We start from the raw sequence: 19,495 nt of genomic DNA on the forward strand, positions 1-19,495 counted from the left end.
CATCTTTTAAACCAGATTGTGTTAAGCAGGAGCTCCAATACAGAGTCCTCCACTGCTGCACCTTTTGTGCAGTTGGGGTAATAGTTTAAAGATAAACATATCCTCAATATTGCTGTTGTGATCTAGAGTGTGGATCAGAAGGGAGCACCTCCTCTGGTACCCTCTCTTGTCCAATTTCTTTTGAGTACATCTCACCGTCACATTTGCTGTAGTCACACAAGCACGTGTCTGAGAGAGCATTTGATATGCCCAATTAGTTTGCCAAGCATTTGCCTTCCAAGGTGGCAGGATTTACAACCTCACAGGTCCCACAGCAACAGAGGCCTGTCAGTTGCCCTTTGTCCTTGGCTGTCCCAGCTCACAGGGATCCACACAGAGTGGAGTCCTGCAATCTAAGTGGCCAAGTGTTTTAATACATTTAAATCATTGTGGCACCACCCAACAAACAATTCAAATATACCCTCCATCAAATAAACATTCAATCAATTATGCATTCCTATAACCCCAACATCTAGGAACTCTAGCACGTAGACTAAACCCATAAGTACAACATAAGTAAATATGTGCAGACAGATAGATTTTGCAAAGGACTGAGTGTACAACATGAATGCATATGCACCAAGACATTTTGCAAATGACTTCAGTGTTCAGATTGGGAAGGGAGTTCAATAAAAGGAGAATGAAGCAAAAGATACAGTGACACAGAATGAGTGCCCAAACCAGGCACAATGCAGAAGAAAATATGTTCTTGGTCAGACATAATCTATTTCTGTCTGTCTCTCCCCGCTCTTGGTTTCTTCTGTATTGGCAAGCATTGGCAAGCAATAGTTCCTGCTGACATCTATTGTTCAGTGTAGGTTGTGGAGGGGATCAGGTATTATTATTATTATTATTATTATTACATTTATATCCCACTCTTCCTCCAAGGAGCCCAGAGAGGTGCACTACATACTTGAGTTTCTCTTTCACAACAACCCTGTGAAGTAGGTTAGGCTGAGAGAGAAGTGACTGGCCCAGAGTCACCCAACTAGTTTCATGGAGCTAGGGATTGTTGCAATTGGGGTGCTCAGTCTGGCTTGGGGTTCAGTCTGTGGTGTAGGAGTGGCAGAGTGGGCGGGGTCTCTGAAAATCAGGGGGATCTTCAAACTGTGCAGTCCAGGCCGAATGGGTGGCCTACTCTTCAGGGCTGGCGTGCCTTGCATCCATCAGGAGGAAATGAGCATGTCTCATCGAGAACAAGTCTCATCAGGAACAGGTTGTAGGGTGGTTAAAAAAAAAAATTCTTCCCTCAGTCTCAGTCTTTTCTCAGTCTCAATCTCTCAATCCACTTTCTCTGTCTGCTTGCCATGGCCTCTCACCAGACTGAACAAAAAGGGGAATAGGGGAGCTCTAGCAAGCAGGTAAAAGCGGGGGGGGGGTTGGTGCAGAGGAATTGAGGGGTTAGGAATAGAAGGGATGATCAGGAGGAGTAACTCTTAAGAGAAAAGCAATGTGCAGACATCTGAAGAGAAATCAGTGGGGGTGGTGCCCTCTGTTTCGTCAGTTTATCTGACCTTTGGATGCCAGTGTCTAGATGGCCTTGACTAAATGCATCCTGTGATGGAACAGCTGAAGAAACTCTTCAGAAGGCAGGCACAGTGGGGGAAGGGGGAAGAAATGTGCCAGTGGTGGTAGGAACCAGCTCATCAGCAAATCTTCCAAGTCCCATCCCTGTCCCCAGCCTCAGCAACTGCAGCTTTTCTGTTCTTGCTGGCTGCTGCCGCCAAGGCCACATTTCTTCTCTCCACCCCCCACAGCAGCAGCAGCATTCTTCCTCCCTACTCGCTGGTGATTATTCCCTCCAGCGCCACTGACACGTTTCTCCAGGCACACACATGCTGTGGCCGGGAGGAAGCATCTTGGCAGACACAGCATGAGTGAGGAGATGGCAGGCAGCTGTGCCACACTTGGCCCCCAGACACTCATGGTGGGGAAGATCGGGGGCTGGCCGCAGCATTTAGCTGCTACCCTCAGCACAATCGCACTCGGCCATCCATAACAGGCCGGTGGCAGGCAGTGGCACGGTGCAGCCAACTGGGAGATTTAATGAAGAATTTGGGGACCCCAGGCTGTGTGGGGAATTGGACTTCCACATGGAAGTCTAGGGGGAAGGGCACCCCTGCACCCCATTCAAGATGGCAGATGCATGAACGTTTGAGGTGTAACTGGGCTGACTTGCCTAACTGATTTGAACCAAATTTTCTACAGCTGTAGGCACACATAAGGATGGTTCAAGGTCATCGTTTGTAACGATGTCATTCATCCCGATTCAAGAAAGGATGCATGAACATTTGAGGCACAAGTGGGCTAATTTGTGAATTGCCTAACCAAATTTAGTCCAATTTAGTCCAGTTATGGATAGTGAAAGGAAAGTAGGCAGATTAGTTCTCACCAGAACTTCTTGTTTAATTTTTGTAGTGTAATTTTTAGGTGTTTTGTAAATAAATAATAAATCATCATCATCAACATAGTGTCAGAAACAAATGAAAAGTTTAGCAGATGCACATCTGGATGATTTAGGCTAATCTGTTCTTAAAGGGAGAGTTGTCAAGGGAGGTCATGAAATCCTTTCCAGCTCAGCAATTATTTGATCCTTGCATGTGGGAGAGTGCTCTGTCAAAACAACTTTGGGAAGTCTTGAGAAATTCATCAGATGTAGTCACTGTTGCAGTCTGTATCAAACTCTGTGCCTTTCCCCCCTCTCCAGTAATCAAGACAAGACTACAGTCCTTGCAGAGGGGAGTCAATGAGGACACATACTCAGGGATAACAGACTGTGCCAGGTAAGCAATCTCACCAGTGATCACCAAATGGAGAAGCTTGGGCAATTGTCCCCAGGACATCGTTAGTAAGGACTGTTAACTAATAAGGATGTGCGCGGAACTGGGTGGGGGTGGCTCAAAGGGGTGGGGGGTAGGACTTTAAGGGTGGGGGAGGGTGCACTTCCCCCTCCCCCAACTCCCCCCCCCCCCCACTTTCCCCCTGCCGGTGTTGGAGTTTTGTAAAATCCCTCAGGGTGGCAGCATATCTCCCTGCCGCCTCTTCTTCTTCTTCGGCCAGAAGTGGCTTGTGCACTTAGGGAAAGGCTCACACGTGATTGCAACGTGCGCGCACGCCCAGTTCTTCCGGCCACTTCTGGCCGAAGAAGAAGAAGGGGCGGCAAGGAGGTACACTGCCACCCCGAGGGATTTTACAAAACTCCAGCGCCAGCGGCAGAGGGGAGTGGGGGGAGGAGTAAGTGCACCCTCCCCCACCCTTAAAGTCCTACCCCACCCCCCGCCGAACGTTCGAACCAGCCAGTGTTCGAACCTGTTCGGAGGCCCATAAAAGGGCCTCCTAACAGGTTTGTGCACATCCCTACTAACTAATGGTGGCGTTATGGATCGTTATATGCATAAAAACCTTTATGTATGACATTTAAAATCTATTTTCTGCTTAAAATGTTCAAAGCTACTTAAAATTCAAATTGTTGGGGCCTTATTAAAATGTAATGAAATCACTAATTGGGTCCTTTTGTAAGTTCTAACTCTGAAATGAGCTTCTCCCCCTTCCTTTATTTTGCATTGTTCTTAGAACCCAATGTTAGTAAGCTTGAAAGCTTACCTCTCGCCCATTGTTGGTTCCAAATACACATGCAAGAATCACTGGCATATGTTTTCTTTTGGCAAGGCTATTTTCACATATGAATGAAATCTGCAGCCCATAATTGTGATTCCATTGTGTTTTATACATTTCTCAGCAAAGTTGCCACTGAAAGGAGCATGACACTGAGCCTTTCATTTTGTTTTAAATCCCTCTTTAAATACTGGAACTTGAATGTTAAAAACTGGGATTTGAGTGGTCCTGAGCTTTTCTTTGCCAGTGGAAGCTTGAACCAGGGTGACTGGACCAGGTACTCTGGAGGGGACACAACACACTTACAATGAGACTAAATTACCCATAATGCTAAATGTTGAGTAGATGCCAACAATTTAAACGTTAATCCCCACCCCCTCTCGGTACCCTGTCTTTAGGACATTGTCAAACTGATCTGTTCAGGGTGAAAGCCTGCTTGTTAGAAAGAACTATGCGTCCTAAAGCACGATAGGAGTAGCTTTGATAGAGGTAACTGGTGTTCTAAGTGGCAAAGCTAGGCAAAGGGAAAGTTGTGATGCACGGAAGGAACACCCATAGTCTCATCTGTTTTCTTTGTGTGCCTTTTTAGGAAAATCTGGCGGAAAGAAGGTCCCATGGCCTTCTTGAAGGGAGCATATTGCAGAGCCCTGGTCATCGCCCCGTTGTTTGGTATTGCACAAGTTGTCTATTTCATCGGCATTGCTGAATCCATCATAGATATGCTTCCAAAGCGCCGGGATTAACCCCTCACACTTCTCCCCATCCAGTTGGAATTCATCGTAGTATTCTTTGTGATCGTGGTGTCAGAGCAACAGCACAAAGGGTTAAAGCAGTAACAGAGGGAATGAATGTTGTCTGCAAACCAAGTTATTTTTCCTCTGGTCAACATGGGCCCCACCATTACTCCAGAGAGGATACCTAATTATGCATATCTCCTTTTTAATTATCAGTCTCAAGAACACTGGTTAGTACAGACTGGCTTGGTGCTTCTCTTGGCAAGGGGGAAGTAATCTACCCTTGTCCTCTGAATTACCAATAGATCAAGAAGGAGCAAAAGGACTTGACACCCACCCACCCCCCTTTGGGTATCGGGCCTCTGGGGAAGAGAAGGGGCTGGTACCCATAAAAAGGGAGGCCACCTTGTCAACTGAAAAGGCAGGTAATTGCTGGAATTAAAATGTTTGTTTTTAGACCATTCTCTGAAATATTCCCTCCCACCCACCCACCCAAAATGAGCTGGACTTGGATGAACTCTGCGGATATCAAAGGAGGGGGGAAAGGGAAAGTTGCATCTTACATTTACACGTGGTCAAAGGGACCTACCTTCCTAAATGGGTGTGCGAGAGCAAGAGGTTCACCCACTGTTTCTGCACTTGACCTGTGTAAGGAACATCTCTGTGGGAATGCAGTGCTGATCCCAAGGTGTGTCGTGGACAAGCTGTGAGCCATTGGGGTGGGAGAGAACTGAATAATTTGGGGGTCTCTCTCTCTCTGTTTTTTAATTTATGCTGGATAAAAACCCTACCAGTAATACATTCCTTTCAATCAGCCTGGCTGATGTTAGTAATGCTGCTGTCACACCCAGTGTTTCAAATGTCTGTGTCTTTTGACCTGTGCCTCTCTCCTGTTGCCCTCTGGGAGCACAGATAATGCCAAAGGGTAACTTAGGGAGAGCTGAGCTCTGTTGTGGCTGTAAATAATGCAAAAAGCCAGATCGTACAGGGAGATGTAGCTCAGCTGACATCGAGGTAGGGTCATCTTGCACATTTCTCGAGGTTTGGGTGCACTAAAGTCAAAGGAACTATGCTGTCCCACACTGGCTGGGTTACCAGTTCTTTACTCCAATCCAGTAAGTTGTTTTCAGGGTTGCTAACTAGTTTTCCTATTCAGGCCCAAGTTGGCAGCTAGTCATGTTTTGTGAATCCTCTCTGTATAAACAGCTAGTTCCACAGGAACATATATCTGTCTCCCTCTGTTAAGGTGAAGCCTTAGTGTTGAGACTTGATTTCCCTTGGGATTTCTCAATGTTGCTTAGAGACAATAGGTGACGTTCAGACTAACACTGCGCTCGCAGAAGTACATGCTGCATTTGCAAGGACGGGAGGGGAGACTTTCATCAATCCCCCCGCTTCCCTCTGTTATCTGGATGTTTCAAAAAATATGTTCCTGAAGGTCTCCCAATCCTCACTGATTTATTTTCAGGGGGCCTCTGGGACATCAAAGGGAAGAAGAGGATGGTGAAAATCGTTCCTCGTTGTGTAAGCAGAATGTACTTCTATGAATACAACACTTAGTCTGAGTGTCGCTCATTTCATCCCAAAACAATGAAAATCATTTCTTCCTCGTTGCACTGCCTTCCGCCTATTTTGATTGATACGATTAGTTCCATTCTTTGCTTCTCAGGTGCTAATATAGTGCTGCTTGAATTTCCAACACTAAAGGAATTTTAAAAAATAAATTCAATGTAACATTTTGCAACGCCCTTTTGTTCTGGTAAGAAAACAATCTAAATTTTGAGGATAATGTGTTTTAAGAGGCTTTTTGCTTTCAATTTGATCCTGTGTTCTCACTGTTTTGTCTCTGTACATTGCTTTAAATGACATTACTCATAATTTATTCCATTTTTGCAAATGGCCTTTCTGTATTCACATCTGTCCTTGGTGATGTCTCAAGTGTTAATCATGTTAATGTCACTATTGAACTCTTTGAACAAGAGTGGGGAATTTTTTTGTTAATGTGGCTTTCTTTTTGCTTTTCCATAATATATAAATAAGCCCTAAATGCAGGATTTAATGGGTTATTTCCCTATTTGCATTTCAAATTAAATGTTAAAACCTATCTATTTCAAAAAGCTGGTTGTAAGTTGGTTCAGATAGTCTCTTGCAACACAACTAAGAAAAATGGCTAGGACTGGATTATAATATGGGCTATATTTAATCATTTGATTTACGTAACTTCATGCTTTCCCCATCACTTTACATTCCTATAAAGTGAACAGTCGGTGGACCACTTGTTCAGATGGTACTTTCCCAGCCCACGTGATTAAGAGAGGGACACCAAGTGTGCACCCACTGTGCCATCTTTCACTGTCGTCCTGACATACTTCCAGCATGTCCCTTTTATCGCATGCAGGGTGGGGGCTGGTTGTCCACACAGCCACTCGACACATGCTCCAAATACTAGCTTAAACTATGACCTGGAGGGCATGTAAAGCTGCCATTGGGACAAACAGCTCCCCCCACCCCCAGCGCCCATGCACACGGTTGCACACGGCGCATCCCCCTTTTAATTGTGTGGGCCAGGCGAGTACCTGCCAATCTGGCCCAGTGTATCACCTACATAAGATAACCTATATGAGCTCACCACAACATCACAGGTTCTCTGTCTAAGCCAGAAATATCTCCAACAATGTGTTCGGTATTTCTTAAAACAGAAATAAATAACTCCTTGATCTTTTAAGAAGCACAGTTTTCAGGGTTAGTTGATGCACTTTAAAAAGCAAAGAGTAGCTGAAACCTGGGAAGAAATGTTGTATCAAGGGAAGCAAAAATGAAATGGGACACAAAATGTAATCTGTAATGGTGTGTGTGAGATTTATAGTGTGAAGCTTTGTTTTTAACTACTGGTGAATTGTCAGAATGAAAGCAAGGGTAGATGTAGAAATGCTGGTCTAAAGGAAAACAGCTGTGCCTGAAGTCTGTCCCAAGTTAGCAATGCTGCCACTGAGATTCCTCTTGCTTGCTTACAAGACAAGTTTTCTGCTGAAATGTGGGTCAGCACTGCATCCAGTAAAGGGAGAAGGCACTACTTCTTGAGATAAAAGAAAATATTCTGAAGCTCCAGTTTTACTAAAATATAGTGATATTTTTTCTAGTCATCCATGCTGTCTGCTTGTTGAAATGCTTAATGTTGGCAGATTCTTACTGCTGTAGGCCTGAGGCTTGCCTAAGTTGTAAACATGAATTTAATGCAATGTTAAACTTTCTAAAAATATTAGAGGTTCCATGGCTTCCACCATGATAATTTTATGTGAATCTAAAGAATACTGTGTTGAAGATCCCTGTTTTTTCATGGAACTACTATTTACAGCATATTCTTAGTGAGGAAGTTGTAAACCACTTCAGTCTGCAATGTCGACATGCTCTAAAACGGCAGCTTCCAAAGCTTTCGGGACTTCAAAGGCTTATTGTCCAAACTATCAGCAGTTGTGTCTTTAAAAAAAAAAATCTAATGAAGTGGTTTCAAACATATCTGTGAGTGCTGGTGACAAGCTGCAAGCTCAAATATACCATTGTTATAGATCAGGGATTTCAAACACCTGGTCAAGGGCCTTACTGGTCCCTTTGGGGTCTCCAGTATGAATCCATGGGATTCATACTACATTCCACATAATACAGTCATTTTCAGGGGTGTCCTTTGTAGAGCAAAGAGACCGACTTGGCAATGGTTACTATTGCATGCCATGGCACCAGCCTCCCACTCATCCCCTTTAAACATGCAGTGCTAAGTAGCATGGTGAGTATCATTGGCTAGAATCTGCAGCCAGAGTTAGACCAATCCCACATAAGACTGCCTTGATTCATTTACCATTCCCCCATTCCAATTGACCTCTCTTTGTCCTAGTACAGGACAGTGCCGCTTTTTTAGTGCTTGCATCTCCAATGCAAAACATAGCACAGAAAGTATTTGCAAGTTAAATGCTGCCGATCTGTTGTGTGTTTGCAAATAGATATACTGGGGGGTAGCCCCCCCAAGACTGCCATTTGGCGCAGTAGTCTGGGGTACTTTTTCACAAAGCTTGCTGGTTGTTCCCAATCTGTGGCAATAAACTGCTGGGGATGATATTTAGGAGCAGGACCTGGGGAATTAACACTTTCCTTAATGAAAAAGTACAGATATGGCCCTTGGATATTTGGGTGGAAAACCTTGGCCCTTCAGTGAATTTGTGTTTGATATGCCTGCTGTAGATGGTCATCTTTCAAGCTGAAAGGGTCTTGCATTGCCGTCTCTAGCACTTATCCTGTACTCTGGGCACAACTGTTATCTTATGCACAAGATCACAGCTCTTAATTCCTTTAAAAAAAAAAACTGCATGCAACTATCAATATGAATTACACTCCCCATTCTAATCATAATCATGCGTTGAAATATCCATAATTTTGTTTCTTTAACCACATACTTGTACTCATAGTCAGGGTAAAGTAGGTTAAAGAGTAGTGTGCATTATGCAAGTGTCCTAGCCATTCCATACTCACCGAGGAGCAAGCAGCTTTTTGGTAGTGCAACTGATTTATTAAATAGGGATTAGCTGCATCAGTTTATGCTAGCACTAAACAGTTAAATGTTTTAAGTTCAACAAGGTACAGCAAGCTCTAAGGACCAAATGGTACAAATCTTACTGAACAAAAGTTTTTGTGGGTTTTTTAAAATTATCCACACACACCCCACCCCCCAATCCTCTAAATGCAGTCTGAAGGCATGAAGGTCATCGCGGATTATGAATATCTTTCAAATTCTTGTTTCAGTGTCTCACTGAATTTGAATGTATACGATGATTTCATGAATGTGACCTCCAAACTGTCAGATTTATATTTAACCATGGTTTAAAGAGAATTCATTTGGAATCATTCTTTATTTTATAGTTAAATAGAAATCTTGCCATGTGAGAAATGACAGGGGAAATGTTGCCATATTGACTTACATTTCCCCCTCATAAATGATTGTATAAACACACTTGCACCTACAATCCTTACTCAGGCAGGCTGAAGCAGAAAAGTTCTGTCCCATACAAGAGAGCTGCGTAAAGTCCAGTGTATGAGGTTTAAAAAAGAAAGAAAAGTAAAGCCAGAGAAGAGTTCTACCTCTTGTGTGTTTAACATTTTTTTCTTAATTTATCGTTACATTCAAAATCTAAATATAGTGAATAAAACAGATAATAAATGCATTCAAAAACCCATTTGTGTCTGGCTTGCTCTTATCAATCATAGGCTTATCTTGTCCTCTGAAATTCTATGTGTGGCAACCAGATACCATAAAAATGCAGTGGCTTTTATTTGCACAATTTAGTATAGTAAATGGTTGCAACATCATTAATTTTGGCAAACAGGTCCTAGGAAAAAGATCAATTAGCCCAACCTTTATCTTCTTAGAAACTACGATACCAATAGTTTTTACAAGTCATGGAACCTTTAATGGGTGATGATTTTAAAAGTATTATATTTCAGTTGACAGTTGGACAGTTTTTGTACTTTGGAATATTCTGCTTCTAAAGGTTTTAGCTTTTAGAGCCTGTTTTTCCTTGGCATTTATACTTCCCATTTTATAAGTGATTTTTTACTAGATCATGTCTGCAAAACCCAGTTCAGTCTTAAGAGTGATCTTCTTTGGACAGACTTTATGAAGACTGTCCCTCCTTTTGAGGACCTTAAATGTATCTGTATGATATTTCAGATGCCTTCTTTTCATGTAGAATGGACACACACTCTCTTTTTAAAATGTGTTGACCTGTTAATAAATACCACTTGGGTTTTGGTTTTTGCTCGTGCTTACAGAGGTTAGATCCTTGACCTATGTGTTCTTCCTGGATTATCTGGAAAGTAACCTTATACAGTAGTCTTGTACACTACTATGAAATCTAGAGGCAAGGATTCATGGTGCTGCAGTCAAGAGGAAGGGGTTTATTGCAACAGAGCAACATGAATTCATGGGGCAAAAAACAAGCACTTGAGATGCTGGTGAGCAGATAGAGCCACATGGGTGAACCCCTTTTGTGGTTCAAGATTTATAGGTCCTGTGCTCTGAAGAGGTGCTTATGCAGTGCCAGATATGGGCACAAGCTGAGTAAGCTACAGCTCAAGACCTCACATTATGAGGAGCCTATGAATACCAAAACGTTGAAATTTCAAGTTTTACATTAATGGTTGAAAAATAGAGGGGACAAAGACTAAAACAGACATGATCATTCTAAGACAAACATATATTTATATGGCTACACAGTTATTTATCATTTTGTGTTTATAAATTGTGCAGAAATAACTGTAAACTATATTAAAACCAGAACAGAGCTTGGTTAGACCAATGCCCGCCATCACAGTTACAGACAGCATTCACTGCCTCAAATGAAAGCCGCTGTAACTGAGCAGCGTGGTGATGGGGTGTGACTGACGTGCCAGGGTGGGATTTCCATTCCATTTTGTAATGCTATGGGGCCTTTTAAGCTTGATGCAGTTTAGGGCCTCAGCATGTCATAATCTGGTTGCTTATGGTTGCTCTGGTTATTGATTCATACAATCTTGTATCAATTGAGACATCTATTTTGTGTTGTTGCTTTGCTCCTTTCATTACCTTGGAACTGGGGCTAGAGAAGGCATTACATGTTACTGTTGGAAACCTTTCATCCAAGCTTTGTTCTCTCAGCATAACTCTCAAGTGAAGTCCTTTATTTCAGCAGGCAAAATAGCTCATCTTTCAAGAGATCCTCCCCACCATACTGAGGGAAAGCATCTAATTATTACTTCACTTAGATAAGCTTTTCTAGAATTTGTGTGTTATATCAGTAGTAATTAAAAAGCTAGCCAACATTCATAGAACTAGCTTAAGATTAGGTGTGTGTGCTATTGCTCTGAACTACTTAGTATATAAAAACAAAAATAACAAAACTGGTACCAAAAAAGTCCAGGAATTTTTGCCATTCAGTATTGCAAGCAAGTTAACCCTTAGGATTTTTACATGGCCACTTTTGATACGGAAAAGACTGCATGTTGTAGACTTTTCCTTGGGCTCTACACAGTTAACTAGGAGTCTTCTAGAAGCTCCCACACAGGAGGTTCAGAAGGCCATTTATGAAATGGAAATTTGCTGTGTGACAATATTTCACCCGAGAAATGGGAGTGTGAATTGGCACTTTGAAGCTCCACATTCTTCTTCCGTAATAACCACAGAACAGAACTTGGAATATCCACATGCTGCTTTATTCCACATCTTTTCAAGTGAGCAGGCTTTCCTGCAGGCGTGGTTCCAGCTGCCTGTGTTGGATTCTGAAAAAGCTCATTGTCCTTCCTTGTTGGGTTTTGGCTATTCAGCCAGATGTGGAGCACCTTCCTTGTGCTCCACATCTGGCTGAATATATATTTATATTTATATCTGCAGTGCTGCCTACTAGCCAGTCTCTTGTCATGACCACAAGTGATTATGAAAACTGATGGAAACAAGTAGTGGCCAGCAGGTGGTGCTGCAAAAATCGCACGATGGAAGGTGCTCTCTGTCCTGCTAGAGCACTGAAACTCATAAGGAGGGATGATTCGCTTTTTCAGAACCTGAGACAGTCATCTGGAACCTGCTGCAGAGCCCATTGCTAAGGTAGGAGCTTGAAAAGAAATGGAATAAACCACCATGTGGAAAGGCTCCTAGCCTCATAATAGTTCAGTTTCCATTCCACTTCTCCCTTCAGTTATTCTGTGCCTCTTTGCCCAATGGATGTGTTCTGAAGTCTAAATGCGTAGTCTGAAAAGCCCAAGTCTGTTTTATTTAAATAAAACAGGTCCTAATTGGGAAAGGGGCATGTTGTCTAGTAATAGAACAAATGGGGACTGCAAAACGTGGTGTCAGTTTGTGTGCGTTTGCTCCCACATAGGTTTGGTTTAGATATTCCTTTCCAGCTCAGTTTGTCTGTTCCTCCTCCTTTCCCCAACGTGTCTGTATTCATGCTGAGCAGAATTCTCCCTTCATTTACATTTCACTCTGCCTTTCTCCCCTCAATGTACTTTCAAGCTGAGTGGTTTGTTTACTTCACTTGCATTCTGTTCAGCCTTTGCCACCCTGGCAAATGTTGAGGCTGAGGGGAATGCAAGCTAGGTAAGCATTTTGCTCCATGTTTCCCCCTCCACAGCAGCCAGTTTCCATGTCCTTGTGTCTGTGCACAACATTCAATTGCTGTTGCTCATTCTTGGAATCTTCCAACTGTGCACATGTAGCCCCTGGTGTGTCTTTCCTGGTATTGACTTTTTAAAAAATAATAATGTGGGTTTTCTCCCCTCAAGGCCATGATCTTGCTACATACCTCAGGACTCTTCCCCCCCCCCCAGTCATCAGGGACCTACTCCTGCCGTAAGCCCAGTTTGGTACTTACTTTAACCGTACACAAGACACCATCTTTGAAAATGGAGAAATCATAAGATTGTGGTACAGCCTATACTGTGCCTTTTAAAAAAAACTGGAGAGAGAAAGATCACATGTGCCTACCTCAGAGGAGCTGTGTATTGTGTGTTTTCCTTATTCTTGTATTATAGGTATATAATGTTATAAAGTTGCACTTAATTTGCTAGTACTATGAGATATTTGGGTTTTCAGATTTCAGACCACTTTTCTAGATGAACTTGCCCGATGTAGAGCTCACATTAGGTTTGGTTCTCCTTTGCAGCCAGTCACCACTGAAATCCAGAACACAAATGGAGGATTTGCCGGCGGGGTGTGTGTGCGTGTGCACGTCCTGATTCTCACCATCTTCCACTTCCTGTGCTTCCCACCCCTGTACTTCCCAAATTGCTGCTCAGGAACCCGAGTCCACCAACTCTCTGGAGACAAGTTTATAGGGACGACACAGGGGAGTAGGGTTGCAGATCTACTCTCATTTTACCAAATTCCCACCAAATAGATTTTCCCCCTCCTTTTAAAAGTGTCTTTCCACCCAAAAAGTTTTTAGTGAGAAGTTGCTCTTCAAGCTTTCCCTCTGTCTGCATCCCCGAACAGGAAGAAATAATAACAGATCCATACCCATATGAACTGAAAAGTCTTCTGCTCAGAAAGTGAAGTTCTGGGATCCAACCTGTTATGGACAGCCATCGATTTTGGTGGGTGTTTGATCCAAAATGGACAGGGGGCCCTGAGTAGAGCTATCTTGGTGTGAGACTCTGTTTTTGCTGAGAGCAGCTGAGCAGCAATGAAACCTGTTGTGCTCTCTGTACATGGCATTCCCTCCTTCCCTCCCAGTCAATGAGATCATCAGCAATTGACTTCTTGTCTTTAACTGGGAGGAGGAAAGGTGAGAGTGCAACTGTATAATGGAAGTCTGAACAGTGTTCTCACAGCAGAGGGAAGAGCTCTGGAGTGAATGTTCGAGTGAATCCATCCAGGAAGGAGACTTAATTGCAAGCTGTTCCTGTGTTTTAGGAGAGAGGAACTGTTTTTTATTCTGAAGCTTGCCTTTTGTATTTCCCTTTTGTATTTCACATCTTTGTGACAACTGTGGATAAGCTACAGAAAAGTAACTTACTGAAACCTGTGGCAATGGAGTCTGTTGTGTTGTAGGCCTTTAGACAGCCTAGCTCTACTTAATTCCCATTATTCAGTGATTGCAGAAGTCATTGCTGGGGGTGGAGGGCAGAATGATCAGTTAGAATCCTGAAATGTGGGAAGGCAGGACACAACAAAGTGTTGACTGGACTGTGAAATAGTGCGGATGCATTCCCAAATCCCAACTTTTGTATAGGTAAAGTGAATAGCCTTTGTGAAACACACATGTGACACACTACTAAGCTCCTGGTTTGTTGATGTGCAGTCATCAAAGCCTGCACTATTAGCATGATTTAGAAAAAAACAAAAACCAACGATGTCACATGAGAGCAGCTCAAAAACAAACCGAGCAAGTGCCATGTCATGTGAGCAGGATGGGCAGGGAGAGGCTAGAAGACTGTTGGGGGAATCTGCTGTCTGCAGGCTTCCAGTTATGTTTCGTCTGAGTGGTGTGTGGAGGAGACCTTCTGAGTTGGAAACAGGACAAGGATATTACCATCTGTGGAAGGGAACAGCTGGGGGAAGGGTGCAGGCGAAATCTGAACTTTGGGGAGAGTTCATGCAAAAAAAGGGAAACCAGATCATGCAAGAAGAGACCTTTATTCCGTGCTCAGTTCTAAACTGGGCTGGTGTTTCTTTAGCTGGCTTTCTTTAAGCTCATTCTTAGTGGTAAGAAGTGGACACTCCTACAACTTGATTTCACTTAAATATATTAGCCAGTGCCAATGAATAGTCACTATTTTTTCTTCTGAGATTTTGCAGATAGTATTTATACTTATACTAAGTGAAGATTATCGGCAAAAACACTTCTTTCGAGACATAAGGAAGGCAAAATGCAAAGGTCTGGACCTAAACAGATCTCTTCACAAAAGAAGTGTCACCTTGTGTTAGAAAGACTGGAAATATACCTTTAATGGGAACAGAGAGATGTGGATTGGTTTATAGGCTTGTATGCAGTGAAAGTATCTCTTAGTTTGGACCCATGAGACCTGGATACTACACTCAGTCCTCCTTGAGCTAGGATCTTACAGCCTCTAGATAGACTAGAGATTAAACCTCCCTCGGTAGAGAGTTCTAAACCCAGGGTGTGACCACTGAGAAGGCCCTCTCTTGCATTTCTTCTGAGTACTATTCAGATGTTGGTGAGATATGGAGAAGGACCTCTGTAGGCCATCTTAATAAGCAGGCAGGTTCATATGGGAGAAGTATTCCGGTCTCAAGCCATATAGAACTGTCGGGGTCAAAAACAGCACTCTGAATGGAGCCTGGAAATGAATTGGCAACCAATAATGTTGTTTCAACAGGGGAGTTGTGCATTCCCCATCACCAGCTCCCAACAGTAACAGATGCCACAGCATTCTGTACCAGCTGAAGTTTCCAGATACTCTTTCAAAGGAGCTCCACACACTGTAGAGTAATCCAAATGTGAAGTAACATGTGTGACATAACTAAGGCATATGTCACCATGGCCGGATCAGATCTCTTCGGGAATGGAAGCACTAGTATACCAGTCTAAGTTGGGCAAAGGTACCTCTGACTGTTGCTGCTAGGTTCAGAACTGTGTCCAGCAGTAACCACAGATCTTCAAGGGAAGCGCTACCCCATCCCTCAAATAGTTAAACTCTTCTTCCCAGATCAGACGTCCTACTGACCAGGACCACCTTTTTTGTCTGGATTAAGAATACTGTGCTATATGAGCCAAAATGCTGATTGCCTGAAATGTCTGAGCTGTAGTGATCCTTCTTCCCTGGACAGAAGAGAGATTGGTCCTTCAAGATCAATGTCCACCTTCAAAACTCTATTCAAGGAAATCTATATGTGGAAATAATGCTTCTGTAGCTCTAGCATTTGGTATCCAGAAAAATTATGATTATATTTAAGTAGTCATCTACTTACAGAACACAAGTAAATTATGCTAGGAAACTAGTTTGTGACTAAAAATTTCCATGGGAATGATTTATTCCTCCCCCAGCCATTCCCAGAGTAGTTGGAATGTGAAAGCTCCATTTCTAAGACCTCCAAAAAGTAAATGAGAGGAAAGAGGGATCTCTCAAAGAGGCAGTGAGTTGGGCCAAATGTTGAAGTCCTTGGTCCTCTTTCAATTTTTATTTTTCAGTTCTAACTTTCTAAATGCTGTGGGGTATGGGGGTCACCTAATGGGTAATTGAACTGAACTTGTCTTACAGTAGTGGGGATCAGCGTGAAATTCTGTCTTCCTTATTGCTTCCTCTCTAAAGCACAAATTGCTTCTTTCCTGACCTCTTGAAAATATGCTCCACAAATCATACAGCCGATGCAGAATTGAGAATTCAATGCAGAGTTGTTGATGCATGTACAGAAGAACTTGATAAGAAGGCTAGCTGGAAGTCCTGAATTTAAATGTGTTGCTGAGTTATAATGTCACTGAAGGACTAAGACCCATGTATTTTTAATGTCATTCAGGGGTCCTATTTCTTCCCAGTTAGCCCATTTCTGTCTGCTCCTTTTTCTCTTCAGAATGTCTGAGTTGCTTCTCTATCCAATGATGAAATCAAATGTCAGAAACTATTCAGTCGCAGTGTGATCCCATAGGGCTGGCCTGAGGCATGTCTGTAGCAATGCATCCAGTTGCCATTGCTGGCATTCCTTCGTCTAAGGCTGCATACAGGCATAACTTTAAGCAGCACTTGCTATGGCCTTTTCTCTCGCAAGTTGAACCTAACTTCCTCCTCACCTTCACAATGCACATATTTACCAGCTATTAAAATGCTAATCTTAGTTGTCAGTCTTGCTCCTCTCACCAATCTTTGGGTGGGTTTCTACCTTAAAATAAAATAAAATAGCATGAATGTTAATTTAAAATATCAATTCCCTTGTTATTTCATATAAAAGGAAATTTCATTTTAAAAGACCTAAAATGCTACTCTTGGGATAGCGTGAAGGTGGATTATTGACTTCACAAGCACCGGCCAGTTAGTACTGTGCACAGCTGGTTTCTTCTGCAAACTGGTTTCTCCAGAGCTCAGTCCTGGACCAGGGAATTGTACAGTTCTATACAGTGTGATGAATGTGCTTTCCCAGCAGCTCAGCCACTTCAAAAACCTATGTCTGTATGCACTCTGAAAGGGCCAGATAATAATATCCCATCATTGATTTTAACAGCTGTAGTTGAAGCCAGCAAGCCCTATAGTATACAGTATAAGATTCAACCTCATTTCCAACACAAAAACCCTCTGTTATCAAGTTGCTAGTGTCTTTTATGTGAACTGGATGGATAATTCATTCTGGTTCCATTTTATAAAAATCACACTTTTAAAGCTGAGTAGAGAGTGTCAGAATACATAATACTTGGGAAATGAAGAATCAGTTGGGTGTATGTTTACAATATAAATTATGGACTGTGACTCTTAATCATTTGAAGTTTAAATGATGGTTTTCATTTAATAAAATTGCTGTGGTCCAGAGAGTACCTTTCGACATGCACAAGGGCTTACATGTGTTTTTCAGAGTGCTCTGTGGAACAGATCAATGCTTTTCTCTCTCTTGTTGAACCAAAGCCATTCCAAACAGTTGAACAAATACTGTGAGTGAATGTGAGGGGCAAACAGTTACCTTTGTTAAATATTTAACCTTAAACCCCAGGGGACATCTTAATGCTAACAGTTTCCTTGTGGAAACAGAAGGCCCTGGAACATCTGTGCAAAGTGCATGTCCAGTGAATGTATATTCCTGTGAGTGGGGCTTTCAGCCTGCCAAATTTAGTTTCCTCGGTCTGCATTTGTGTAAAGGTGTGCATTACTGAATGTTCTGAAGTTGTTGGTGTGTGTGTGTGTGTGTGTGTGTGTGTGTGTGTGTGTGTGTGTGTGTTTAAAGAGAGCTCAAATTTAAAACTTTTTGTCCTGGAACCATTGAAGTAACCAGTGACTCTTCTAATGACCTCAGTGAGTTTCTTTGGACCATACATGACATCAGTTAGAAAGGCAGAGCAGCACTCTCGTTCTCTGTGGTTTAATTTTTACTGCAGCTGCTTTCTCTCCTCCTCTCTGTGTTCTGCTTCCTCAAATATTTTCCAATCCTCACAGTCATTTCCTCAGTGCTGTGGATTGGTTAGTGTTTTGTGCTTAGATGACCGAAGCAGTGCTGGAGAGAAGAGTGTTTAAGGTGGTGACGAGCTGCTTTAGCACGCCTCTATACCTTATTACTTATCGCTGCTGTCTGTGCACTTGACATTCTCTGGTTTTGTTATAGAGTTTTGACACTTGCTCTTTGCTAGCTCACAGGAAAAGTGTGTGTGTGTGTGTGAGAGAGAGAGAGAGAGAGAGAGAGAGAGAGAGAGAGAGAGAGAGAGAGAAAGAATGAATCTTTCCTAGATACTTTTTTCTTGGTGTAGTATCAATCGATACAGTACAGGTCGAAAGAGAAAAGAAAATATATATTAATAACAGTGCAAAACATAACATATAATGATACTACATGAAGTAAATTTTACCCCTTATGTGCACCCTGTACAGGCTATAAGGAAACTACTATCTGATGTCCAATTTTCCCAGCAGTCGGATAAAACTTGGCAACATTTAAGGAAATCTCATCCTTCTGGTCAGAGAGCAAACATTTTACATAAAATAAATCCAAATGGCCTGGGACATTGATTAAAAGAGGGAAGATGTAATATTGACAAGAGTCCCTATAAAACTCCCAATATAATAAGACATGAGATATGGTTTCGATGGTGCCTGTTGCACAAGGGCAAAGTGGTTGAGCGTAAGTATCCTACAATATTTAGGAACTTTAATGTATGTTAAATATCTAGCAGGATTAGAACTAATAGGTTCTTCCAAGAAAAACTCCCTTGGGATTCTTGGTGTAGTAGTTCCTTGAGCAGTAACAACTAAAAAAAGATGGAAAAACCAGCAGATCCTCTCATAATGTAACCCTTTCAGCAGCACTAATCTCTGTTAACATTTCTGACAGGTTTATGTTCATTTTAGGTTACTATTTATTTGCTGGTATTAAAAATGTTTTTTGGTGTCATTTATTTTGAACACCCCTTTGTTCAGTCATGTGGAGCATCTAGTAATGTTTAAATTGCGACCTTGGCCATTGTGCATGTATGTGAGAGTGTGTGTGTGTGTGTGAAATTTTTGTTCATGAGGCATACAGATCTTGAATGGTGTGTGTTAGTTAACAACTTTATCTGATGTTATATCCTGTTGCTGTGGGAACCCTGGACAACTATTGTACTGTTTTTTGAAATTGCTGCTTACAAAAATAAAAGGAGAGCAAACTTTTTCTCTTGAAAAGTTTTAAAATAACGTTTGTGTATTGTCATGTAGAATAAATATTCTAAATAGAGCTGCTTCAATGTGGTTTTTTGCGTGTGTGTGTGGGTTTGGGTTTTGCTGACCTGTATTTCTGTACTTCACAATAATTATCTGAAGTAGAGAGGCATATCTTTGTTCTTTGATGTGGTCTCTATCTTTCACACCTATGGACTTTGCACCTGCCCAGAAACCAAGTTGGGAAACTTCCAAGCTTTCTGTCCTGCCTTCTTGGCGGGAACCCTGCTCCCAGC

The 19,495-nt window shown here is 42.2% G+C and overlaps 1 protein-coding gene across 2 annotated transcripts in view; it reads left to right on the forward strand.

Annotated features, from left to right (window-relative positions):
- Positions 1-19,275, forward strand: part of SLC25A22 (solute carrier family 25 member 22) — a 106,329-nt gene extending 87,054 nt beyond the window's left edge. For both annotated transcript variants that reach the window (XM_053247987.1, XM_053247991.1), the window contains exons 9-10: positions 2,747-2,822; positions 4,244-19,275. In XM_053247987.1, the coding sequence (XP_053103962.1) occupies positions 2,747-2,822; positions 4,244-4,397 (230 nt within the window). In that variant the 3' untranslated portion in view covers positions 4,398-19,275. The remainder of the gene's footprint in view (positions 1-2,746; positions 2,823-4,243) is intronic.
- Positions 19,276-19,495: the final 220 nt, after the last annotated feature.

Source organism: Hemicordylus capensis, chromosome 1 (genome assembly GCF_027244095.1).
Source record: "Hemicordylus capensis ecotype Gifberg chromosome 1, rHemCap1.1.pri, whole genome shotgun sequence".
Taxonomy (NCBI): domain Eukaryota; kingdom Metazoa; phylum Chordata; class Lepidosauria; order Squamata; family Cordylidae; genus Hemicordylus; species Hemicordylus capensis.